Genomic DNA, 24,033 nt, shown 5'->3' with positions numbered 1-24,033 from the left:
ACATGTGTAATTACATAAATACCCTTACGGTATATAAATATATATATATATAAGATACATCATATTTTAACAATTATGCCCATAAACCTGATGTGGTGGTTCACCTCCCGACCACGGTTTTAGGGAGATTTAAGCCACTTTGTCTGAGGGTGGTGTTGTTGACTCAGCTATAATTTTGGTAATACCAAGAAAGTAGCGTCAATGGTTGAGGATTTTCATTGATGTCCCGGCATTAGGTAGAGATTTCTAATGTTCCGATAGGAGGTGAGGATTCCTGATATCGGTCAAGGAACAAGTGTGGAACCCAATAATAAAGTACAAATTGTGTGTTAAGCTACAACTGGGAACTTAACTTGGACTTCGACAATTTATGCCTCTTTTGAGTATCTGCGAGTTTAAGAAAAAGTGAAAATTAAACTTGTGTGCATTTAATAAGGACATGTATGAAAAAACAACTCTGATAAATAACTTAATAAGTTATTCATGCATATGCATCAAATCATGCATATTTATTGTTCAGCATTAGTTCATGCATTTATGCATATTTGACTTTGCATAATATTTGTTATTGCATGATATTTTGTTTAAATACATGAATAGTAAGTTGATTGTGTTAAGTTGTTTAATTGTGATATTTTTTTGAAATTTATGCATGAATTTGTTTATGCTATTTTCTTTACCGTTTGGATTTTTAGAGGAATTCGTACAAAGGACTTTGGTTCTTACCCGTTTTCTTAAAATTGTTTTACAGGCATAGATGCTCAGTGATATCCTGACTAACTGCCAGGAGACTACGAACCTCGTGACTGATTTTTTGGTTTATGACAGTGGCTCTACTGAGACGGACGATTTTGTTGTCCTAGATTACTTGACATTATTGATTTAATAAAGTTGATTCTTCTTCTTTTGATTCAATGCATAGTTTGGTTTGTGGTTTGGTATATTAAATTTGTGAGGCCTCGGATCCATAGGTTAGTTTCTACAATTGTTTTAAAAAAAAAGTCCACTATTTTTATGAGGGTCAGTTGGGGTCGTTACAAAAACTATATTTTTTTCCATGTTCTCTCTTATGAGTTGTTAGTGTATCTCTTTGGGAGATTGTATTTGGTGCATAAGTGGCCTCTTTGTATTTGTGATCTCTTGTAGCCCTTAGTGGCATTCTCTTGTATTTATTTTGCTTCATTACATGGTATCAGAGCTATCAGTATTGAGATCCGTGTGAAGCTTATTCGCATAGATGCGAGATTGTGGATCGTGTGATCGTGAGCTCGTGGTGTCCAAAGGAACCTTGCTTCCATGCTCTCTTTATTTCTTTCTCTTTCTCTCTTTATATCATTTTTTTCTCTTGTATAAGTAGAGGATGAACGAGTAGTCATCATTTTCTTTCCCGTGAGACTCAGTGACACTATGTGATATGGGCATCCACAGTGAAGCATAAAATTTGGGAAAAGGGTTTATGGGGTTTGGTGAATGGCTTCGAGAAAGAACAAAGCTCGTACTTTTCAAGAATGAAAATGGCACTTCAATGAGATTATATGAATAAAGTCATTGTCGACTACGAAAAGAGATAGAAAGGCCAAAATCATGGGATGACTTATCAATAGTGTTGACATAAAAAGGTGCTCTAGTTTGACAAAATTTAAGTTTGATAATGACGCTTGAAAGTATCTCCAAGATATGCATTCCCTAAGAGATATAACCCATGTATGTAACCTCCAAAAGAAAGTGAAGACCATGAACCAAGGGACATGAACACAAAAGAATATTATGATGCACTTTCTCTTCTTTGGGATGAGTTAGCTCTTATAGAGCCTAAGTGGCATTGTCCAGTAGACAGAGAACTCCGTGAAAAACAAATCAAAATAGAGCACTAGACCTGAGTTTGAGGGGACAAATCACCTCTCCTTCGTAGAGGACGTGTTTCTTTCATAGTTGAAACCCTAGAAGAACTATGGAAGATAATAGATTAAAGAAACCCTCCTCCACAAAAGATGAAGAATTGGTGATTGTTATGTCAAGGGCTGAAAATCACACAAGGGTTTATAAACCTCCACGTTTCGGAAGAAATTCAAATGACTATGATTCCAAAAGGAAAATTATGTCATCTTTGTAATGAATCGGGTCACATCAAGCCGTTTTACTCAAAAAGGAAAAGAGAAGATAGAAAAGAAGAAAAGAGAGTGGCCTCTATGAAGTCATCATTCGAAAAAGGTGGTGTAAATGAAAGCTCCAAAAAATATTGAAAACATGTCCCTTGATCAACTCATAGAAGCTCTCCAACCACTATTCAAAACTCAAACTTCTTACTTTTTCGGTGCGGTCATCTCTACATGCGTGGACCCCAGTAAAACTTCTCCAATTCTTAATTCTGATGCTTCCTTTCATATGACTCCTAATGAGTCTGTACTATCCGAATGTCACATTAACCCCAATGAGTTATGTTTCAATGGTCGATGGAACATCTTTAAATATTAAATATCTTGCAATTAAGAATATGCTACATGACTCATACTTTCATATTAAATAAACAAAAATATTATGGCAATAATTGCACTCAATTTTCAATCGGTTTTCACTCATTACTTGAGTGCCCCATTGTCATGTCGGATCATTTGATGTCATTTTTGTTAGAGTGTGGAGCCTGATTTCTATCTTGAAATAAATCTTTAATTTTCGCGGATCCAACTTCGCGGTAAGTTGGCCAAGGGTTGTAGGGGCAACGCCCCTGAGGCAAAAATATTTTGGAGAGTAGCTTTGTAATTTTACTCAGAATAAATATTTTTTTACCTTAACACATTTTCTTGAGTAGAAAAATGATGAAAATGCATTTTTTTTACCTTAACCCACTTCTTTGGGTGAAAAGATTGGGCCCAAAACGGTCTCACGGCTCTTAGGGTGCGTGGGAAGCTCTCCAGTATGTTCTATGCGAATGAGGATTTCGGCCCTCAAAAGCTATTTAAAACCCCAAAACATAAAAGGATGGTTTTGCCCATTTTGAAGTCTACAAGGACCGTATCGTAAGATACATGCGATACACCTATGATACACACCCGTATCGAGATACAGGTGTGTATCGGTTTGATCTCTTGCATCGATACAATACGGACAGCATTCATATCAAGGATGTTTTCAAGTCCAACATTGATACGACAGATCTTGATTTTTTACGTTACTTTTTTGGTATTGAAGTTGCATATTCACCTCGTGGTTATTTTTTGTCTCAAAGTAAGTATGTTGTCGAGATAATAAAACAATTTGGGCTTCTGATGAAAAAGAAGTTGATACACCCGAGTAAAGTTGTTTGTATTGTGTTGTATCGTAGGATACATATCGTTACTTTTGGGGTTTATGATATGATACACACTTGTATCGCAATACAAGTGTGAATCGGGTGTGTCGTACGATACACCTGTATCGTACGATGCGGGTCTGGCGCACTTAAAAAGACCCGAAAGTCAAAAAAAAAAAATTTTTTTTTGGGGGGGGGGGGGGTTAAAAGGCCTCTTGAGGGTCGAGTTCTCCATATGTCTAGAAGTTGTTAGAAGGGAACCCACGCACCCTAGGTTTCATGAGATCGATTTGAGGGTTGATTCGTGCGCAAGGGAAAGGGCTTTTGCGACTTTCTCAAGAGTGCATTTCTACCCATTTTTTCACTCAAGGAAGTGGGTTAAAGTAAAAAATCTTTATTCTTTGCTTGTTATTGAGTGTTTTTGGGAGAAGATGACATCGAAAGATCCGGCATGGCAATGGTGCACTCAAGTAACAAGTGGAAACCGATTAAAAATCAAATTCAACTATTGCCAAAATAGTTTAGCGAGTGGTATCTCTTGGTTGACACATCATTTAGCCGGGACACAACATAATGTGCATGCATGCATGTCAAGAAAATTACTGGATACCGTAAAATGGCAATGTCAACAATTACTTGATGATCTAAGAGGAAAAAGACGTGAGATGAATGAAGCAAAAATGGAGTATGTGAAACCTTGGGAGGATGTCTATTATGAAGATGAGCTCCCTACTTCTGATCCTACAGCCCATAACATATGATCAGAGTAGCAAGTTCTACAGCGAAGGGAAAATGTGTGGTTGGTGCCAGTAGTAGTGTCGTGGTTGCCGCCGCAGGCACAAAAAGAAGAGGAGAGAGTTCTTTAAGAGGAGTACTAGGAGGTAGAGCTAGACTCTCTTAGGAGCTTTTTCCCTCCTACGACTGCTCCTGAGGCGCAACCCAACATTCGTACTGCAATGACTCCTCAACATTTAGTCGAGCAAGCGGATGTCACAGTTGGGAGATGGTTCTATGATGCTTGGATTCCTTTCAATGCGGCAAATTCCTTTTATTTTCAGGTCATGGCAGATGTCATAACCAGTATCGGGCCTAGATATAAAATGCCTAAATATCATGCTTTGAGAGGAAAAGTTTTAGATACTAATATGAAAGAAGTGAAGGCATAGTGTGAGGAGATGGGGCAGTCATGAAAAGAAACTGAGTGTAGCATCATGGCAGATGGGTTGACAGACTGAAAGTCGAAGACCTTGATAAATTTTCTTGTTTATTGCCTCAAATAAACTATGCTTTTTAAATCAATTGATTTGTTTGATATGCCCAAGACAGTAGATGTATTAATGAGGATTTTTAAACAGCTTGCAAAAGAGGTTCAGTCTCAAAACATTGTATAGTTTATTACTGATAATGCAGCAAATTATAGGGCAATAGGCAAAGAATTGGCATAAAATTTTGGGTCATTCTTTTGGACCTCGTGTGATGCTCATTGCATAGAACTCATGCTTGAGGACATCGACAGCATGAATGAGGTACATTAGACAATTGAATGCTGCCAAAATATTACTAAATTTATTTGCAATCATGCATGGGTTTTAAGCCTAATGAGAAAGTGTATTGATGGTGTTGAGTTGATTCATAGTGTAGTTACTAGATTTGATACGAAATTTTTGACAGTGCAAAGTCTAATAAAGAATAGAGCTGCACTAAAAAAATGTTTTCATCAGATAAGTGGAATGCACATCTCCATTCACAAAAAAGAAAACCTGGAGAAATTGTAGATATTGTATTCAGAAGTGAATTTTAGGATTCATGCGTCAAGTTGTTGAGAATAATTATACCTTTGGTGAAGGTGTTTCGACCAGAGTTACCGGAAGCGCCTAGGTAAAAGGGGAAGCGCGCTTCGGAAGCGCAAAACGTCGCGCTTTCAAAGCGTGAGGGGAAGCGTCCCCCTTTTTTGGGAAGCGCGCTTTCCCATTTTTTCCATTTTTTTGCTTCCACCTCGCTTCCGGTTCGCTTCCGAGACGGTTCGGAATTTTCTTCTAAGTGGTCCCACACTTTCTAAATTTTTGAAAGTGCCTCGCTTCCCACTCCCGCTCCCGCTTCCTCGACTTGTAACTCTGGTTTCGACTGTTTGACAGTGAAGACAGACAAACTATGGATTATCTCTATGAGGCGATGGATAAGGCAAAAAGAAGTCATTAGAGATAATTTGAAGGGGAAAAAAATTGTGCATGCCTATATGGAACATCATTGATCATAGGTGGACTGGGCAACTTCATCAACATCTTCATATTGCAGCATATTATTTAAATTCTGCATTTAGATACTCCCCTACGTTTAAAATGGACAGGGAAGTCAACAAAGAACTTTTGCATTGCATCGAAAGGTTGAACTCTGATTATAGGGTTCAAGATCAAATTCATAAGGAAATGAAAACTTATGATAATGCATTATATAATATGGTGAAACCTACAGTAGTGTGAAACCATGCCACGATGCATCCAGGTAATTTATTTTGTTTATTTCAATTTTAATTTCAAATTGTTATTTAGTTATGATGTTTTGTATAATTGTATATTTGTTATTGCCATGTGGTGGGCCAGGTTTGGAAATGATGTTTCAAATTTGAGAGCTTTTGTCATTCGCATTTTGAGCAAATCCATATCAAAAGAAGAAATAGATTACAACACTAAAGCCTCAATGATCTTATTTACGTTCTCTACAACTTACGATTGAGCTAGAGGTATATAAAATTATAAAGTTTATTTGTCATTTTCATTCAAACCCAACTAATTTTAAATTTTTCATGTCATCTTTTTAGGCAAATCGAAAAGTTTTCAGCAACGAAGCACAAAGAACAATTTGATCCTAGCATATTGATTGTTGGTGTGTATTGACCGATCGTGCTCTAATATATCAAAATCCCTATGTGATTGTTTTGATTGTTGGTGTGTAAGCTTGATACACATGATATAACCTTGGAACAATGAACACCACAAAACCATAGAGACCCTACCTCTTGGCTGTTTTCACCCCTTGCTGCAGTGGTTGCGTGAAGCCTCCTTCTCTGGACCGTGTGAGAGAGAGAGAGAGATAAAAGATGGATCACGACATGCTAGGGTTTTTATGATTTTCGTGAAAGGGAGAAGGAGAGGTCGTGGGTGGAAGTTGGAGATGAATGGGGAGGAAGAGAGGTCGTGGGTGAGAAGATTGGGGAAAAAGGGAAGTTAGAGAGGGTTTTCCGCCCCCACCCTCTCACCCTCATGCGTGAATGGGGGGTTTCACGCCCCCCTCCTTTTCTTTTTTTTTCTTTAGTTGTATTAAATTTTTTCTTTCTTTTTGTTGGGGTTCAGTATAGACCCCCCCCCCCACACACACACACACACACACCAAATATGCGTTATACAATATAGGGTTTGAACATGCACAACCCAACACTTGATAGTGTGGGTTTAAAAAAAAAAGAACTCGTGATTTGTTATCATTATGATATAGGTAAAATTTTTTATTGGATCTTTCATATGAGGACCCACGATCCAACACGTATCGGATCCCTAATAGGACTTTCTGGGTCCATCCCAAAGATCCGAATCTTCTAGTATTAAATTTAGAGATTCAAACTTCCGATATGGATCCAAATAAAATACTATGGATCCAATATCAAAATTTTAATTGGACCATTACGATTTCGATGTAAAATCTACATTAAGATATTGAAAATTCGATGTCAAAGATCCACACAAAGCATTTTGGATCCAGTATTGGATATCCAAATACGGTTTCTAGAATCTGATATCGAAGATCCCAAAAATATCCGGGATCCAATATAAATCAACTTAAAAATGAAAATACTCTCGTACTACATTTTGGCCATGAAATTCAAGTCTATTTATGCGATAAAATTTACAAGTATTACATCACATGTGATTTTATAGTTTTATTTTGCGCAATTCATCATTATTTAATGTGATATGATTTTTTTAGAATTTTTACTAATTTTTTCTGAACTTTTTATTTTTGGGGATTTTTTAGAATTTTTTATTAAAAATTTATGATACGATACGATATGGTGTTACTATTGGGCCGACCGATTCGAGTAACAATACGCTACTTACAACCTTACTCTAGAGGTCATCAACGCTAAGATAAGAAAGATGATGGAGAACCTCTAAAGAACTCAACTCCGTATAGACAAATGATTGGAGCCTATCTTATCTCTCTATTACTCGTCTTGATATTTCGCATGCTATTGATTTTTTAGAATTGTGCCGACCCTAATTGTTTTGGGATGAAGGCGTAGTTGTTGTTGTTGTTGTTGTTGTTGTTGTTGTTGTTGTTGTTGTTGTTGTATTCATTTTGTTAGTTAATTTCAGCATGCCCTTGCTACATGACACATGAATGTTGTAATGATAATTATTAGATATATTAAAAACACTATAAATTATGGTTTATTTCTTTCATCTTCTTCTGCATTAGAAGTTATTGCATATTCTGACTCTTATTGGAGTGGAGATGTGAATGATAGACGCTCAACCACCAGTTTTTTTATATTTGTAGGTGACTCGCAAATTTCGTGGAAATACAAAAAACAACAAAAGGTGTCTCTTTCTTCTATAGAAGCAGAGTACTGTGTCATGGCGACAACTACTTTCGAATTAGTATGGTTAAGACACTTATTAAAAGACTTGGGAGTTCACGTAGCATAACCCTCAAGACTGTGTTGCGACAAAAAGAACGCAATATATATAGCAGGAAATCATATGTTCCATGAAAGAACCAAGTACATTGAAATAAATTGTCATTGCGTTCGTGAAGACCATTTAGTTGTTATATGTACCATCTGAGTGCCAGTTACTTCTTCACCAAAGTGCATTCGTCGCCCAGATTTCACATTCTCCTTGACAAACTCTCGATTTTTGCACCATGAGTTTGAGGGGAGGTGTTAAGATATTGTGTCTATCTAATATGTATATTTATATATAATATATATAGTTCTATATATATATATACAACAACAACAACTACGCCTTCATCCCAAAACAATTGGGGTCGGCGATATGAACCAACAAAGAAAATCATTATGGGTCTTCCACATGAATCCTTCTCCTCCATTCATTTCTATCCAATGCCATGTCCTCGGTGAGGTTCAAAGCATTCATATCCTTTCTTATCACCTCCATCCATGTCTTCCTAGGCCTACCCCGACCTCTTTTAACTAATATATTTTCCCATTTCTCCATCCTTCTAACTGGAGCATCATTAGGACTTCGTCGAATATGTCCAAACCACCGTAAACGATTCTCTCTCATCTTATTTTCAATGGGTGCAACGCCTACCTTCTTACGTATCTTCCCGTTCTGAATCTTATCTTTTATTGTATTTCCACACATCCATCTCAGCATACGCATCTCAGCTACACTCATTTTTTGAATATGATGTCTCTTGGCAGCCCAACATTCCGTACTATATAGTAAAGTGGGCCTAATAGTCGTCCTATAAAACTTTCCCTTCAACCGCAATGGCATTCTACGATCGCACAACACTCCAGTTGCACTCTTCCATTTCATCCACCCAACCTTTATCCTATGATTTACATCTCCATCAATTTCTCCATACTTTTGAATGATAGATCCCAAATATTTGAAAGAATCATCCACCGGTATTTCGTGCTCACCAAGCTTCACTACACTCCCATCACTACTTCGTTGCTTACTAAATCGACATTCCATGTATTTTGTCTTACTCTTACTCAACTTAAAACCTCTTGCTTCCAATGTCTGTCTCCATAATTCTAACTTAGCATTAACCCCAGCTCTAGACTCATCAATCAAAACAATATCATCAGCAAACAACATACACCACGGCACATTTTCTTGAATTGATCTCATAAGCTCATCCATCAATATAGCAAATAGGAAAGGGCTTAAAGCAGATCCTTGATGTAACCCAACCGTTATAGGAAAATTGGTTGTCACCCCTCCACAAGTGCGGACATTGGTTACTACTCCTTCATACATATCTTTAATTATACTAATGTACTTGAGAGAAACACCTTTCTTCATCGTTGTCCACCAGAGAACATCCCTAGGTACTCTATCGTAAGCCTTCTCCAAATCAATAAAAACCATATGCAAATCTTTGTTCCTCTTTTTATTTCTCTCAATAAGTTGTCTAAGAAGATGTATAGCTTCCATAGTTGATCTTCCAGGCATAAAACCAAATTGATTCTCCGATATCATGACAATCTTCCTCAACCTAGACTCAATCACACTCTCTCAAAGTTTCATAGTATGACTCATGAGTTTTATACCACGATAGTTTGTGCAATCTTGTATATCACCCTTATTCTTATATAGAGGCACCAAAGTACTCTTCCTCCACTCATTAGGCATCTTATTTGTCCGCCAAATCTTGTTAAAAAGATTTGTCAACCATTCTAAACCTTTCTCTCCCAAGCATTTTCAAGCCTCGATAGGTATACCATCTGGGCCAACTGCCCTTCTTGATTTCATTTTCTTCAAAGCCTCTGCAATTTCTTTCTTTTGAATCTTGCGCATGAAGTCACGATTCATCTCATAAAAAGGAATTGAAAAGTCTCCAAGATCCTGAGCATGACTTTCATTAAATAGCTTATCAAAATAATCTTTCCATCTCTCCTTAATCTCCTCATCTTTGACTAAAACCCTATGTGTTTCATCTTTGATACATCTAACCATACCCAGATCCCTCGATTTCCTATCTCTCATCTTTGCAAGCCTATAAATATCCTTCTCACCCTCTTTGGTATCCAACTTGTCATAAACCTCCTTATATACCTTATCCCTCGCGTTCCGAACTACTTTTTTAGCTTCCTTCTTTGCTATCATATACTTCTCCAAATTCTCATTATCACGATTTTTACTTAGATTTCTATAACACTCTCTTTTAACCTTAATAGCTAATTTGACATCCTCGTTCCACCACGATGTATCCTTACCTAGCGGTGCACCGCCTTTAGACTCACCCAATACCTCCTTAGCCACCTTTCTCATGCCACCCGCTATCTTATTCCACATAGATTCTGAATCCTCCTCGAGACACCAATCAACTTCCTTAACTACCCGCTCTACAAACATTCCTTGATTAGCTTCTTTCAGTGCCCACCACTTAATTCTAGGATCTATCATATGTCTATCCCTTTTGCGGTATTGTCTAATTCTAAGATCTAAAATTAAGACTCTATGTTGTGTAGCTACACTTTCTCCCGGTATAACCTTACAATCGATGCAACAACCCCTATCTCTCTTTCTAAGTCGAAAAAATCTATCTGACTCGTATTAACCCCACTTTTAAATGTTACTAGGTGAGACTCTCTCTTCCTAAACCAAGTGTTTGTTAAGATCATATCATAGGACAAACCAAAATCTAAAATCCTTTCTCCACTTTCGTTTCTTTCTCCTATACCATAGCCCCCATGGATACTCTCAAATTCATCCCTACTAATGCCTACATGCCCATTAAGGTCACCGCCGATGAAAAGCCTTTCTCCATAAGATATCCCTTGTACTACTCCATCTAAATCTTCCCAAAATTGACGCTTAATGGAATCATCTAAACCTACTTGAGGTGCATAAACACTAATAATATTAATAATATTCGTACCTAATACTAATTTAATAAGTAAAATCCTATCACCCTTCCTACGGACCTCAACTACATTATCTATAAACTCACGACTCATAACAATCCCTACTCCATTCCTATTCCTATTTATTCCTGTATACCAAATCTTATATCCCCAAGGTTCTATCACTTTTGCTTTCTCACTTACCAATTTGGTCTCTTGTAGACATAAAATATCAATCTTTCTCCTACACATAACATCTACTAACTCTACCAACTTACCTGTTAAAGATCCTATGTTTCAAGTGGCTAACCTAATTTTATGGTCTTGGACTAACTTCTTTACCCCCACCCGTCCAACAAAGTGAGGGAACCCTTGCCTATTTGACACCACACCCGGGCGCCGGTGTGACGCGTCGCTTCCGGGCGACGACCTAGCAACCCTTGCCCGGAAGTTATATATATATATATATATATATATATATATATATATATATATATATATATATATATATATTGAATAAATATTTTTTATTTTGTATATATTATATATAATATTTATATTTTTTCTGTGTATGTAAATTGAAATACCCATCAGAGGTATCAGTCATTTCACTCTTGCAATAGGGGGCAGCCTAGTAGGGGGCTGCACAGTACTTTTACTTCTTCTTTTTTTGCAGATTTTCTGTTTTTTTATTTTTATGTTTTTAGTCAAAATGGCTGTTGGGCAGTCCAACTAGTCGTTGGACTGCTCCCAACAGTCATAAATATGATGTTGGAGGCAGTCCAACAACTAGCTGACTGCCTCCCATCTCTCATGTTTGGTTCTATAAATAGAGCCCTCCTCTATTTTGTAAGTAATGCTTCTCTAAGCATATTGGTGATTAATACAAAACTATATTTTTTATGTTTTATGTTATGAGTTGTTATTGTGTATCTCCTTTGTGAGATTGTATTTAGTCCATAAGTGACCTATTTGTATTTGTGATCGCTTGTAGCCCTTAGTGGCGTTTTCTTGTATTTCTTTTGCTTCATTACACTAATTTGGTAAAATGATAAATGAAGTCTTAGTTATTGTTCTGTTCATCAACTTCAAAGGTATCAAAGATAGAGTTTTGAGGAACAACCAATTTGCATGCCTTCTTTTTCCTAATGGCCAAGGGGCAAGTAATGGAGATGATGTCAAATTCCAGCAACACGTTACTGGCAGTATGAGGCATCTGTTGCTAGAGCACCATGAAGAAAAGGCTAACTCAGATGATTATGGCCTACCATGCCGTTTCAGGTTATAAGATCATACATATGTGCCGTATAGGGCTCTACTGTTTCTGAAGGGTACTAATTTGCGACTAAACTTATGTTTATTTTTATGAATCAACATGTAAATTCACTCTTTACATAATAAGTTATTTGCCCCCATTGAAATGAATAAGGCAACAACGTTTTTTTTCACTTCACTGGAACATAGTTGATTGTAGAAAGTTTCTAAAAGTTTGATTTTTTTTTCTCTATGCAGTTAAATTGAGTCGTTCAAAGCAACCTAAAAGGGGAATAAAAAAACAACCTACAGCAGGTTTATGTGGGAAAAAGGAAGTCTTGAGAGCTGACTACCACATCCAGTGTAATGAAAGTTCTCCAAAAGTGTCTCCACTTTCTATTAGTTCCATAGCTGCCACTGAAATTTTTGTACAAATGGCAGAGTGAAGTGATGGAGGTGATGTTTGGTCAGTCTGGGCCACTGCATCACCAATCAGTGAAAAAGAAAGAGAAAAAAAGAGGGATTCCATTTTCCAAAACAAAGAGAAAAAAAGAGGGATTCCATTTTCCAAAACAAAGCCAACTAAATATCAAGGCAGACAAGAAGAACGCACATTCATTGGCAATTTAATTATTATCAACTAAAATACAAATATATGCATAATAGCTATTCTGTACTAACCATGGATCGTACAAGCCTCAAGGCACTTCGGTAAACCTGCATGGCCATGCACAAATAACCATGAAAAAGGTTGCTTCCGTGCAGCTAATTAATAATTGCAGCAATTGGAGGAAAGGAAGATGAACAAGTGGTTTTCAATCACTAATGTATTTAAGAGTGTTTCTTCTTAAGGCAGATTGAATCAACATGCAAGACTGAGAAGACAACTAAAATCAGTCAGAATCTTCATCAATGATACAGCCAAACCTAACAATTTCTTTGGCTTTGATAAGAGATCATCCTACTCAATTCTATATACATGGAAACAAAATCTACTTTAACCATAGAATCATAACAATAAAGCAAATAAAAATAACATTTATAGCATAAATGAAAAATAAGAAACATAAAAAAAAAATTGACTTGCAATCAGCACATATATTTTGCATGGACAAGGATAGCAAGTTGCACATGTGGTGGCAGTCAAATCCACTAGTCTTACAATCAGATTACTTATCTTTATTTGGGCTATTTATGTTAGCAATAACCAGCATCAAGGGAGAGAAAACTAACGTATAAAATTGTAGACTTATGCTAGTTTTAGGTCTCTCCTAGAGATCCAATAAATTACAAGGATATCACTGATGCAACCAAATCATGATATCCTTTTCCCATACCCTAAGTATTCCCGAGTGTCTTAGTGCACCACCTCTACATGTATGTATTTCTGTGTGGTATGCTTTTACAAAACTCCATTGTTACACAAAGCATGTTAATGTGATATTCACGCCTGTGTCTGCATCATGTAACATAGTGTATATGCCACTCCAAGAAGGCACCAAAAAGGTTCAGTGAGAAATTGGATAAGGGGATATCTGGTACATTTTGCCCATCTTACCCATTAAATGTGTGCCAGCTCACATTCATGTGAAGATGAATTTTTCACACTAGACCAAGTGTTAGATGATATCATGATGATACATATTATCTAATTCACCCAACATGAATTTTATCCCAAACACAGAACTTGTCAAATTTCTGATCCTCTCTTTCTGCTTGCTACTTTTGGCACTCCTAAAGCAGTCTCTCTCTCTCTCTCTCTCTCTCTCTCTCTCTCTCTCTCTCTCTCTCTCTCTCTCTCTCTCTCTCTCTCTCTCACACACACATCTAACTCTAATGAGCTCCTCTCCACCATCTCCTCATAGCAACATCTATGGAAGACACCATCCTATGCCTCTTAGCAAGTCTTTGCCAGAATGGTAGAATATCAAGAAGGTATTTCAAGATCCCAGTAGAGATCCAAGAGAAGTGACCACTCCTCCAAGAATCCTAAAGGACTTCATTGGTTTCATTCTGATGTATCATAGCACAGAGATTTTATTAGATCTCTTTTGTCAATATTTATGTCACATAGGTGCGGGTGAGGATAGTGGTGTGGATGAGGCAATGGGGCACTTTAAAAAAACTTGGGTGTGGGGTGCGGAGAGGGTATATATATATAATTTTTAACAGTTTTAAGTTAACACTACATGTATGTGTGTGCATTTATGTATTTATATATATATAATATAGATAAAACTGGACTTAGTTAGGATTAACTGAATCTACTTTTGGATAGAAATGGACTCAGTGTGGTTGACTTCACCTGACACAAAGGAAGCCATATCCAAGTGTAGCACCCGCATGGGTGCGGGTGCAACGCGGGTGTGGTGCCCTGTTAGAAGAGTCTGTGTTACATAGGTCAATATGATGTTAGCTTTCTTTTTGGTTCTTTCTTGGCCAATCAAGAATTAAAGAAGGGTTTCTTTATTGTGGGATGTATAATTTGTGGAGGAGGTTTCGGTTATGATGAATGAAAGGGCACTTCTTTCATGGACCGCATCAAAATATCGGAATGAGAACCACACAGACTTCTAAATGAAGAAATGGGGTTTTGGTTGATGCTTCTTCACAGCCGTGGTGGAGGAACTATGATGGTACAACTAGCCAAACCTTTTATTCCTCATTAAAGCCTCCTTCAGATGACACACAAAACCAGGTTGTCAAACCAGGTTTTACCCTTAAAACCTGGTTTGGTGGTTGTTTGAGTATCACCAAACCAGGTTAGGTACAACCTGGTTTTTTTTTAAAACTGGGTTAAAACCCAGATTTGAAAGACCCACCCCCACCCTGATTTTTCACTAAGTAAACTTGGTTTATCGGGTGAGGGCGGGAGGAGAGGCGGAGCCCACTTCTCTCAACCCCACTCCACATACCTCTTTACAAACCGACCACTGGCCAACCAGATTCTCGCTGGCCAACGGTTGAAAATCATTCTGGCCGTATTGTCCCAGCCATTTTCCAACCACTAGACGGCTGGAAAATGGTCATATTTTATGTTTTTTTTTTTACTTCATTGTCCGGCCATATTTCGGCCAGCTATTGGCTGAAAAATGGCAAGGAAGAGTTTCTTTTTTACTTCAAAAAATAGCCAAAAATTTTATCTATTTCGCTATTTTTCAGCCAGCCACTGGCCGAAATGGCGGGGATAATACCATCCAGCACGGATGGTACCAACCGACCTATGTTACATGGACACTTCACCTAAGCTGAACTGTCGGTGTCAGACACTTTCCGACACCGACACCAACACGGCACCGACATACTGTTTTTAAAATTAGAAGTGTCCAAAATTTTGGACATGCGTGTTGAGTGTTCGACACTTTAAATTGTGTTTGGACATGCCATGTGTAAGGAGTGTCCATACAAGTGTCCAGTTCCTTGCATAAAGGACAGGGGTGTACAACTTTATGGACACTTGTTAAACAAGTGTCAATTAATCTAGAGTGTGGAAGAGCCTATGAAGTATCCATCACGCATTAACACTTGCATTAGTCTTGATGATTTGTTTTTGACTTTTTGTACTTACAATCTTAGTTGTTCATAAAACTGTGAATTATCAAGGATCAAAATTCAAACTACAAATGGGAAGGGAATGTGCATTTTATATTTTATGGTTTTGTTTGCATAATTCTTTAAATCTCTGTTTTATCTCTTATATATACATTGCCATGTCCAAGTATCTAGTTTTTTAAGATCCACCGTGTCCCACACTTCTTCCTGTGTCCAACACCGACACCCATGTCAGTGTCCAAGTAACATAGCAACCGACTATTTTCCGAGCAATGGCTGACTGAAAAATGACTAAACACTATTAAGAAAAGAAAAGCCTTTTGGTCATTTTTTGGCCAGCCATTTTCTGGCCATTGGCTGACCAGAAAATGACCAAACACTACTTTTCCTTTTTTTTAACCTTCTTGAGTTTTGGAAACTCAAGACCTGGTTTTCCAGGTTTTATTGTCATCCAACAAGCTAAACCAGGTTTCTGGCAAAACCCAGTTTGCTAAAAACATGATTTTGAGGGCAAAATCTGGGTTTGTAAAACCCAATTTTGCCCTATGACATCCAAACAGGGCCTAAGAAGGTTTTTCCCTTTTCTGTTGACAATTTGTAAAATCAGTCTGTGACAGATTTAGTTTTTGCAAAATGTACATCAGTTATGGTAGAATGCCAATGTTTTCAAGATCTGAAAATTGTTGAATATGTCAAAAAATTGCCTTGAGAGAATTAAGACTGAACCTTCTCGTCATCAAGTGTTCTTGTCAAAGTGTTTGCTAAATGGATGACATTAGTGGCCACGTCAGCACCTCACGTCCCGGCTAAACTCAAACGCAAGGCCCAACTTAATTTGTAATCAGATCTATAGAAACCAATCCATTTCATAACACATCTATACAAACATTTTTACTTATGAGAAGAATTTTTTTTTAGAATACGAAGAATAAAATATTTAAAAAAAAATTAAAACATAGATGAAAAGTCAACACGCATGGAAAGAGTTTACAGAAATTATGGTTCCATGGGAACTCCAATTTGTGGAGCACCCAATCCAGAATAAGTCTGTTCACAGCCATTTTTCTTTTTCATATATTAGGATTTCCACCTGATTTCTCCAACATATTAACGTATGCATCTATAATTTTCCCAAACCAAGCATAATACATGTCTACAAGTTTATATTCAGAACCAAAAAAGTTATGAAGTTGAATATGTTCAAACAATTCATGTTTCTAAACAAAATTTTAGGGAATGAAATGTATTTGTGCTGATATGGACAGCAAACCATCATGGGACATCATTGCATAACTGAAACATCAGAAGCCCTAAAAAGAAGAAAACGAAAGTCTGTATTTTGCAAGCAAATGTGTCAAGTCAGATATTGATTCCAAATAGGAAGTACAAAGAACTTTCCTAGGCCACCAAATTCTATGCTGAACAATCCTCTCCAGTTCAGCAATAATATACAGAATATAACTTGTAAAGAGAATGGATACAACTTACCGAATAATTTGGTTTCAATGCATGGGAAGCAGCAATATAGATAGCAGACTGGCTATACAGCTCATCAGGTGTAATTTTTTTTGCATTAACCTGGTGTCCAGTTCTTAATGTGTCTTCTGCTAAACCATACTACACAAAAACTCAAGTTCCATGACATGATAAAATTAATAACTCACCTTCATAGTAATAAACATGATAGAATGCATATAAATTTCAAAAACCATATCTCTAATGATGACAAAAATCAGCTTTATAATTTAAAACTAATAGATAACTGAATCAAGAAACGAACCAGAACTGTGCCCAGATTGTAAATTGCTCGATGGAAGTCAAATTGTAACCTGATTGCTGCACGGAACTAGCAAGGTAATAGCAAATTAATAGATAATCAAGGCAGAGAATGCAACTTCTACACAATTTTCTTGATTAATTACACAAAAGTTTATTATAAATGCTGCACCTTACTGATTGCAGTTCTTACTATGGTCTGTTTTTCCTTAAGAGCAACAATAGCACTTAATTCCTGAATGTGACATCAAAACCAGACCAATCACAAATATGCAGATAATGACAGGAAAAGTCACATATTAGGATTAGAACAGTATGGTGAAACTGAAACCAAGCAACAAAAGAAGAAGCGTGGAAAGAATTAGGTAAAGGAAAAAGAAAAAACAAAAGATTTTTTAAATCATGCACTGCATTACAAAAGAACAAAATAAACCACATAAACACTGCATGGTGAATACCTGTAGAGCAAGCCCCCAATTGTTGAGTGCCTATAACAAACAAGACGAAGCAATGTAAAAAGTAAGATAAATGAATCAAAATTGGTTCAAGGTTAAATTGTACATACAAAACATGTATGTACGCACACAAACAGGGGCATAGCATTTTTTTATGGAATCTAACCACGATACCTTCCTGTGACTTTTGGTTTGCATAGGTCCAATTGTCAAAGTTAGAACTAACTTCAGGGATATGTTGGTATAGCCAACTTGCTATTCCTATACGCCAAGTATAATATGACAATTGGACCAATTACTTGGTCATGAAAATCTTTGTTTGTTTGGTATAGACCATTAATTTTTCATTCTCTCATCTAATGTTAATCCAAGAACAATGAAAAAAGAAAGAAAAGAACATCAACCAGCATTAGCTCATTTTTTCTACAAATAACATATCCACAATAACTCAAGATGCAACAACTTTTTTACCCCCCTTCCCAAGCGAAAAAAAGAACAAAAATGGGAAAGATATGCCCTGCTCACCTCCCAACTTGTTCATTTAGAATTTTCTAAATGGTTGTTTTAGATGCCTGAACACACTAAAAAGAGAAGGATGCAGGAAGATGCAGATGAATTCAAACATTTGTTCACCTTATTGAAAAATGAAAACATTGCAAGTTGGGATTTGACATAAATTGTCACAATAAAAAAGGTTCATAGTTACTTAAAAGATGAAAACATGAAGTTAGAACAAATGTTGAAAAAAATGGAATGGGAAAAGAAACAGATAACTAGGATCATGAGCATTTGATGTTGCAGAATGGAAGGATGTTGCAGAAATGGAAGGAACCATTTGATTACAAGACACCGAGCAGTAGATGCTAAGGGGAGTAACAAGACAATATAAAATCTTCAAAAGCAATACCTGTGGACTATTCCAGTTGAGTTGAACAGCTCTCTCATAGTTCTTAGTAGCCTGCACAAGGTGGTTATTCAACAAATTATTGTTATCAGGTCACACAAAACATTTAGAATAAAAATCAACCACTGCCTGAACCATGCTACCAGCACTCAACAAGGATAGCACAACTTGGCGTGAATTCAGAAAATTGACAATATAACGCAGCATTGAGATTCAACATATTGCTTCAAATAAGTAAACTCTCAGAATCAAGATATGGTGGCCAAGATTTCCAGAGGAAGTTGTATCAATGAGAAGCATAGTCACCAGTATCAGTCTCGCTATTTCTCAGCAAGTGTTTTTCAAGCAAGATTTTAGAAAAGCACAAAACCTCTCCATTTTTAAAAATTGAAATTTTTCAAAAATGATAAAATAAGAAACAATAGGTTTTCATTTTTTTCCTTAATAAAATATAAAGAATTAGTCCAAAAAGTTTTCAACTACAAAAGAAACAAAGAACCTGATAAAATATATACTTAAAATTATGAAAATAAGAAATTTTTTAAATATTGCAATATTTATAGGATATTTGTGTTGCAGTGGTATTTTAAAAACATCATGTTATTTTCAAGTTAAATATCACAATATTTTCAAAATATCAGCAGTATTGGTGACTATGGTGAGAAATACCATCTTATTTGGACTAGGCTTAATCATGAAATGGAGTAAAATAAGTCCATTTGATGTCAACAGAGCTCCAGTGGCCACAATGTCAAAAGGACAAACTTGATAAAACAGTAAACCTGATCCCAGAAAATCTTATAGCCACAAGATATCTTAGCAAGTGGTGAACCTGTCTGTGTAATGGCAAGCACCCAGGTTCTCATGCTCTCAAGACAAGAATTTGGTTGCTTGCACACTGTTAGCTAAGTCCCAGAAAAAGCAAGAAAATAAAAGAAAAGAGAGACACTATAGAAAGTAAGGAAACGAACTTTGAGACAGTATGATGCTTTGCAAGGAGGCAATAAAAGAACTTCCTACCAGACAGAGGAAGGATGCCAAGGCCCTTGGAATGGTTGTCACTTATAGGCTGTTATCCACTACTTGGAAAATAAATGGTTGGAAACTGATTGTAGTGTACTGCTAGCATGTTGTAGATGCTTCTAGTCTACTGGTGGTAAGTTGGTATCTTGCAGCCTTTTTGCTCTTTTGGGATTCTATATAAATTTATATTTTGAACTTTATAGGTCAATTGTGTTGCAACAGACATGTTGCAATGAGAATATATGATACCAAAATTGCAAAGTTAACATGAAGGCACCTGCTTCCATAATTCTTCTGCTTCCCTGGTTCGACCACGCATTTTTGCCCGGTCAGAGATAGCGATGGCCCAATTGTAGAATGCCTGGTATCAAACATAACTTGTGTATCAATTAGAAAGCACCAATGTAATCAGATTTTGAGTGCAATAACTAAAGACAGTTCTCACCAAGCTCATGAATTTTGGATTGAAGAGAAAAATCTAACAGATGATTACTGGCTATCAATCTAAAAAACACAACCTGGAAGCTAATATTCTATGACAGAATAACACGATAGCAAAAATAACTTCAAACTTGATACCTCTAAAAACCTCAAAAGAAGAACATAATATGTTAAAAAAGGAGAAACAAGAGCATAACCCTTTCAAGCTTCTCACTCTTGCTAGTTAAGCCCCCACTTTTCTATTCACTTTATTTCAAACAGAATGATACTTAAGGCATGTTTGCTTTGGTCATAGGTGGGATGAACGATTACAGCTGAGAATCCAAAAGCTGCGATTGTTGGTCACAAGGTCAGTTTTGTGACCAACTTTCACAGGATTCAAGGGAGAAGCAATCTCAAGTGAGAATGACATCAAAACTTGCACTTTCTCATGTTCCACCAAACTTGAAAAGGTGATGCTATTGTGATTTACAATGACAGGAAGCTGAGAAAACCCAAGAATCACTGGGCGTTGAAAACATGTCCTTACATCCAATAACCGAAAAACCAAACATATGGTTCCCATGTTTTCACTGTTTTAAGGGACTATTATCAATTGCATGTACCACAACTACAGCAGCAAAAGAACCAGCTTCATTCTTCAAATGGTCATGAAATACTAAGTAGGGGTAACACTCTTAGTAAAAGGGCAGATCTAGAAACAACCTCCATGTGTAAATAACTTTCAACAACATAGAGGTTACATACCAAGGTTCACTAGTGTTTCAGATTCATGGAAGACAAACAAATCAGTGTTAAAGCAATTCTTTCCCATGAAATCCAAAATTGTAAGATCCATATCAAAAAACAAATGGCATTGAGGAACAAGACATGGATATGCAAGCATACATCATGAAGAGTAGGGCAAAGTCGAGTAGCCTCATCATATTTCTTACAAGCCTCTTCAAGCAAAGCATCTTTTGAAGGCAAGATAGAATCTGGGCCGACATTATCAGCACTTTCCTGCATGATGAAAATGCCCTGGGTAAGTCCTCAATGATTGAACCCAAAACAAGAGAAGATATAAATCAATCAGCACTCAGATTCCATGCAGTTGTCTGAAGGTAATAGAACTATTTATCTGAAAGTCTAATAAGTTATAACAGATTTGAATAGCACAGCTACTTGTGGATTATCAACTTCTACTAAATTACATTTCTGTTAAGGCAACTGAGAAGAATGAGTGAAGCATGCTTTGGACTCATTTAGAAAAAAGAAAAACTAACATCAAAGTCAAACATGAAATCAGATGCTCTATAACCAAACATACTGCAAAGGCAGCATAAAGCAATCACATTTTCTTCATTTTTCAACAGCACCTTTTAATAAATTCAGAACACAGGTTACTCAATCGAGATGCTTAAAACATAACCTGAAGAACTAATGCCCAATTGTAAAGTGCATCATAGTCTTCCGGATTCCTTTCTAATGCATTAGCATACCTGTAAGAAATCACCAAAGATATCATTTGGGATGGTGTGGAAAAACCAAAAAATGTTTCAAAATAAATAAATAAAATGTTTCACTAGCAAACTGTCAAGTAGAAATAAGGTAGCATGCAGAAAGTAGTACAATAGAAAATTTGAAATCTAAGCAGAATTGAAATGCCAAAAAGTATGTCATTGGATATGGCTACAGAGATGGCAGTATAGAGTTTTCTGCTAGTACAAAAAGGGAATAAGGTAAAGAAGAAAATGGAGTATCTGTGTTACAGGCCTAAAGGTAAAAAATGATTGTTACTGAAAACAAAAGACGATTGTTCGGATGCACCAAGGAACCTGTGAATCCCAAAGCAAGTCAATGGGAAAAGTATACAATGTAGATTACCAAAAGCACAAATTAATAAAGGAACAATACCGTTTTGCAGCAAAAGCAAGAATACGCTGGTGTGAACGTCCCTCCTCATCCACTCCAGTGACACTGTTGATCAAATCCATGGCAACATTTTTTTGGCCAACATGTTGCTGTTGTGCAACTTCCTGGCTGATATCAAAGAGGGAAACAAGCGTAAGTTATATAAATGACAGAAACGTTCATTGACAATATAAACAACACTGACAATACAATATTATCAGTGAACCAATCAGGAAATGCAGCATCTAGCTGACAAATTTATTGCAAAACTCAATCGGAACCTAATGATTTATGGCAAGAGATATAACCCAAAGTTCCTCGTTCATTTTCTGTTAAGAACCACAAATTGAAGCATTCTAAAAATTTGGTTCTACTTAGATAAAAGAACCCTGCTTCCATGCAATTTCAGAAGCCATAGAACTGTAACGTAACCACTGCTCAATAGCTATAACGAAATTCACTCTGCCTGAGGAAATTTAACTCAGAATAAAATTCAAAAAGAAAAGGAGTACACATCTCAGTTCGTTTGGCTTCGGAAGCATTACGCCTAAGTTGAAATTTAAGAAGCCTAGTATTCTTTGATCATAAATTGCAGTGTTTAGGGCAAAATTTCTCGCCGTCCCTAAGACGACGCAAACATCTATTAAACTAAAAATGAAACGCAAAAGGAAATCAATTTCCACGAATCTTGCAGAGCTCTGAGATCCGAAGAAAAATCTTTGTTTCTACTGCAATTTCTCAAAAAACTTTATCAAGTACTGGAAAGTTAAAAGTTGAAGAGACAAATTTATGGCCTCACAACAAGATGCTTACTTGTACGAAGGACCCTCGTTCGGTCGAGCTGCATCGGAGGCCTCGGTGGTTCTAAGCAATCCTCCATCATAAGCTCCCGCCTCTTGCTTTCTTTCCCCGTTCTTCTCCTTCAATTCATCCAGCAACTCCCTCATCGTGAACGTCCGGCCACCTTCCCTCAGCGGCGGCTCCGTTTGCCCGCGTTCTTCCGAGGCGGGATCTTCCGCGGCCTCAATTCCGGATTTCTCCACATCCTTTTCCCGATCAGCCGCACTTTCTACAATCTCAGGCTCCGGCCGATCTCCTGTCTGCGAATCCGATCTACCGATTGCATTTTCCTCGATTTCCCGCAAATCCGCCTCGCCGACGCCCTTGTTCGGCTCGGATTCATCGACATTTCCAGACATTTCGAAGGACTGGGGCGAGAATCAACAGAAGCAGAGAAGATCCGATTGGGAGAGTATACTACACGCAGTCTTCTCCCTCCTTCCCTCTTGCGTAGTAGTATGAAGCGGGAAGCAGCATACAGTTACGAAACGATTATGAAAATACATGAAAAATGAAAAGAAAAGCATGGAAAACAATACGAAGCACCGACAAAAAGCAAATTTACCTAAATAAAAGTACAAAATGATATAAAACTAACTTAGTAACGTGTAAGCTACTAAGCTTGTTACAAAAATAACTTTTATTCTCTAATATGAAAAATGTAGAAAGTAATGAGGAAGCTAGAGAGAAACGTTAAGGAAGCGTACGAAAACCGATTTGTGAAACGAAGAGGAAGCGTAAGAAAACCGGTTTGTGAAACGAAGAGGAAGCGTAAGAAAAAAAACGATTTGTGAAACGAAGAGAAAGCGTAAGAAAAAAACCGATTTGTGAAACGAATAGGAAGCGTAAGAAAACCGATTTGTGAAACGAAGAGGAAGCGTAAGAAAAAAACCTAATTGTGAAACGAAGAGGAAGCATGGCCACTAAAAAGAACGAGTTTCTCACATTTTGCAAGCGGGTTTCTCAAAGCTTCCTCTCTTTTTTAGCGAAGTGATTAATTTTT

The 24,033-nt window shown here is 36.9% G+C and overlaps 1 protein-coding gene across 1 annotated transcript in view; it reads right to left on the bottom strand.

The window, feature by feature from the left end:
• Nucleotides 1-23,505, bottom strand: part of LOC149828396 (protein HLB1-like) — an 86,070-nt gene extending 62,565 nt beyond the window's left edge. The window contains exons 1-11 of the mRNA XM_090017555.1: nt 23,004-23,505; nt 22,194-22,319; nt 21,709-21,778; nt 21,186-21,299; nt 20,134-20,217; nt 18,837-18,887; nt 17,933-17,962; nt 17,647-17,709; nt 17,479-17,544; nt 17,187-17,315; nt 12,828-12,863 (exon numbers count right to left, since the gene is read on the bottom strand). Coding sequence (XP_089873681.1) covers nt 12,828-12,863; nt 17,187-17,315; nt 17,479-17,544; nt 17,647-17,709; nt 17,933-17,962; nt 18,837-18,887; nt 20,134-20,217; nt 21,186-21,299; nt 21,709-21,778; nt 22,194-22,319; nt 23,004-23,389 — 1,155 coding nt within the window. The 5' untranslated portion in view covers nt 23,390-23,505. The remainder of the gene's footprint in view (nt 1-12,827; nt 12,864-17,186; nt 17,316-17,478; nt 17,545-17,646; nt 17,710-17,932; nt 17,963-18,836; nt 18,888-20,133; nt 20,218-21,185; nt 21,300-21,708; nt 21,779-22,193; nt 22,320-23,003) is intronic.
• Nucleotides 23,506-24,033: the final 528 nt, after the last annotated feature.

The sequence above is a fragment of the Nuphar pumila genome, chromosome 9 (genome assembly GCF_984573655.1).
Source record: "Nuphar pumila chromosome 9, dmNupPumi1.hap1.1, whole genome shotgun sequence".
Lineage (NCBI taxonomy): Eukaryota > Viridiplantae > Streptophyta > Magnoliopsida > Nymphaeales > Nymphaeaceae > Nuphar > Nuphar pumila.
This window is presented reverse-complemented; position numbering and strand designations above follow the sequence as displayed.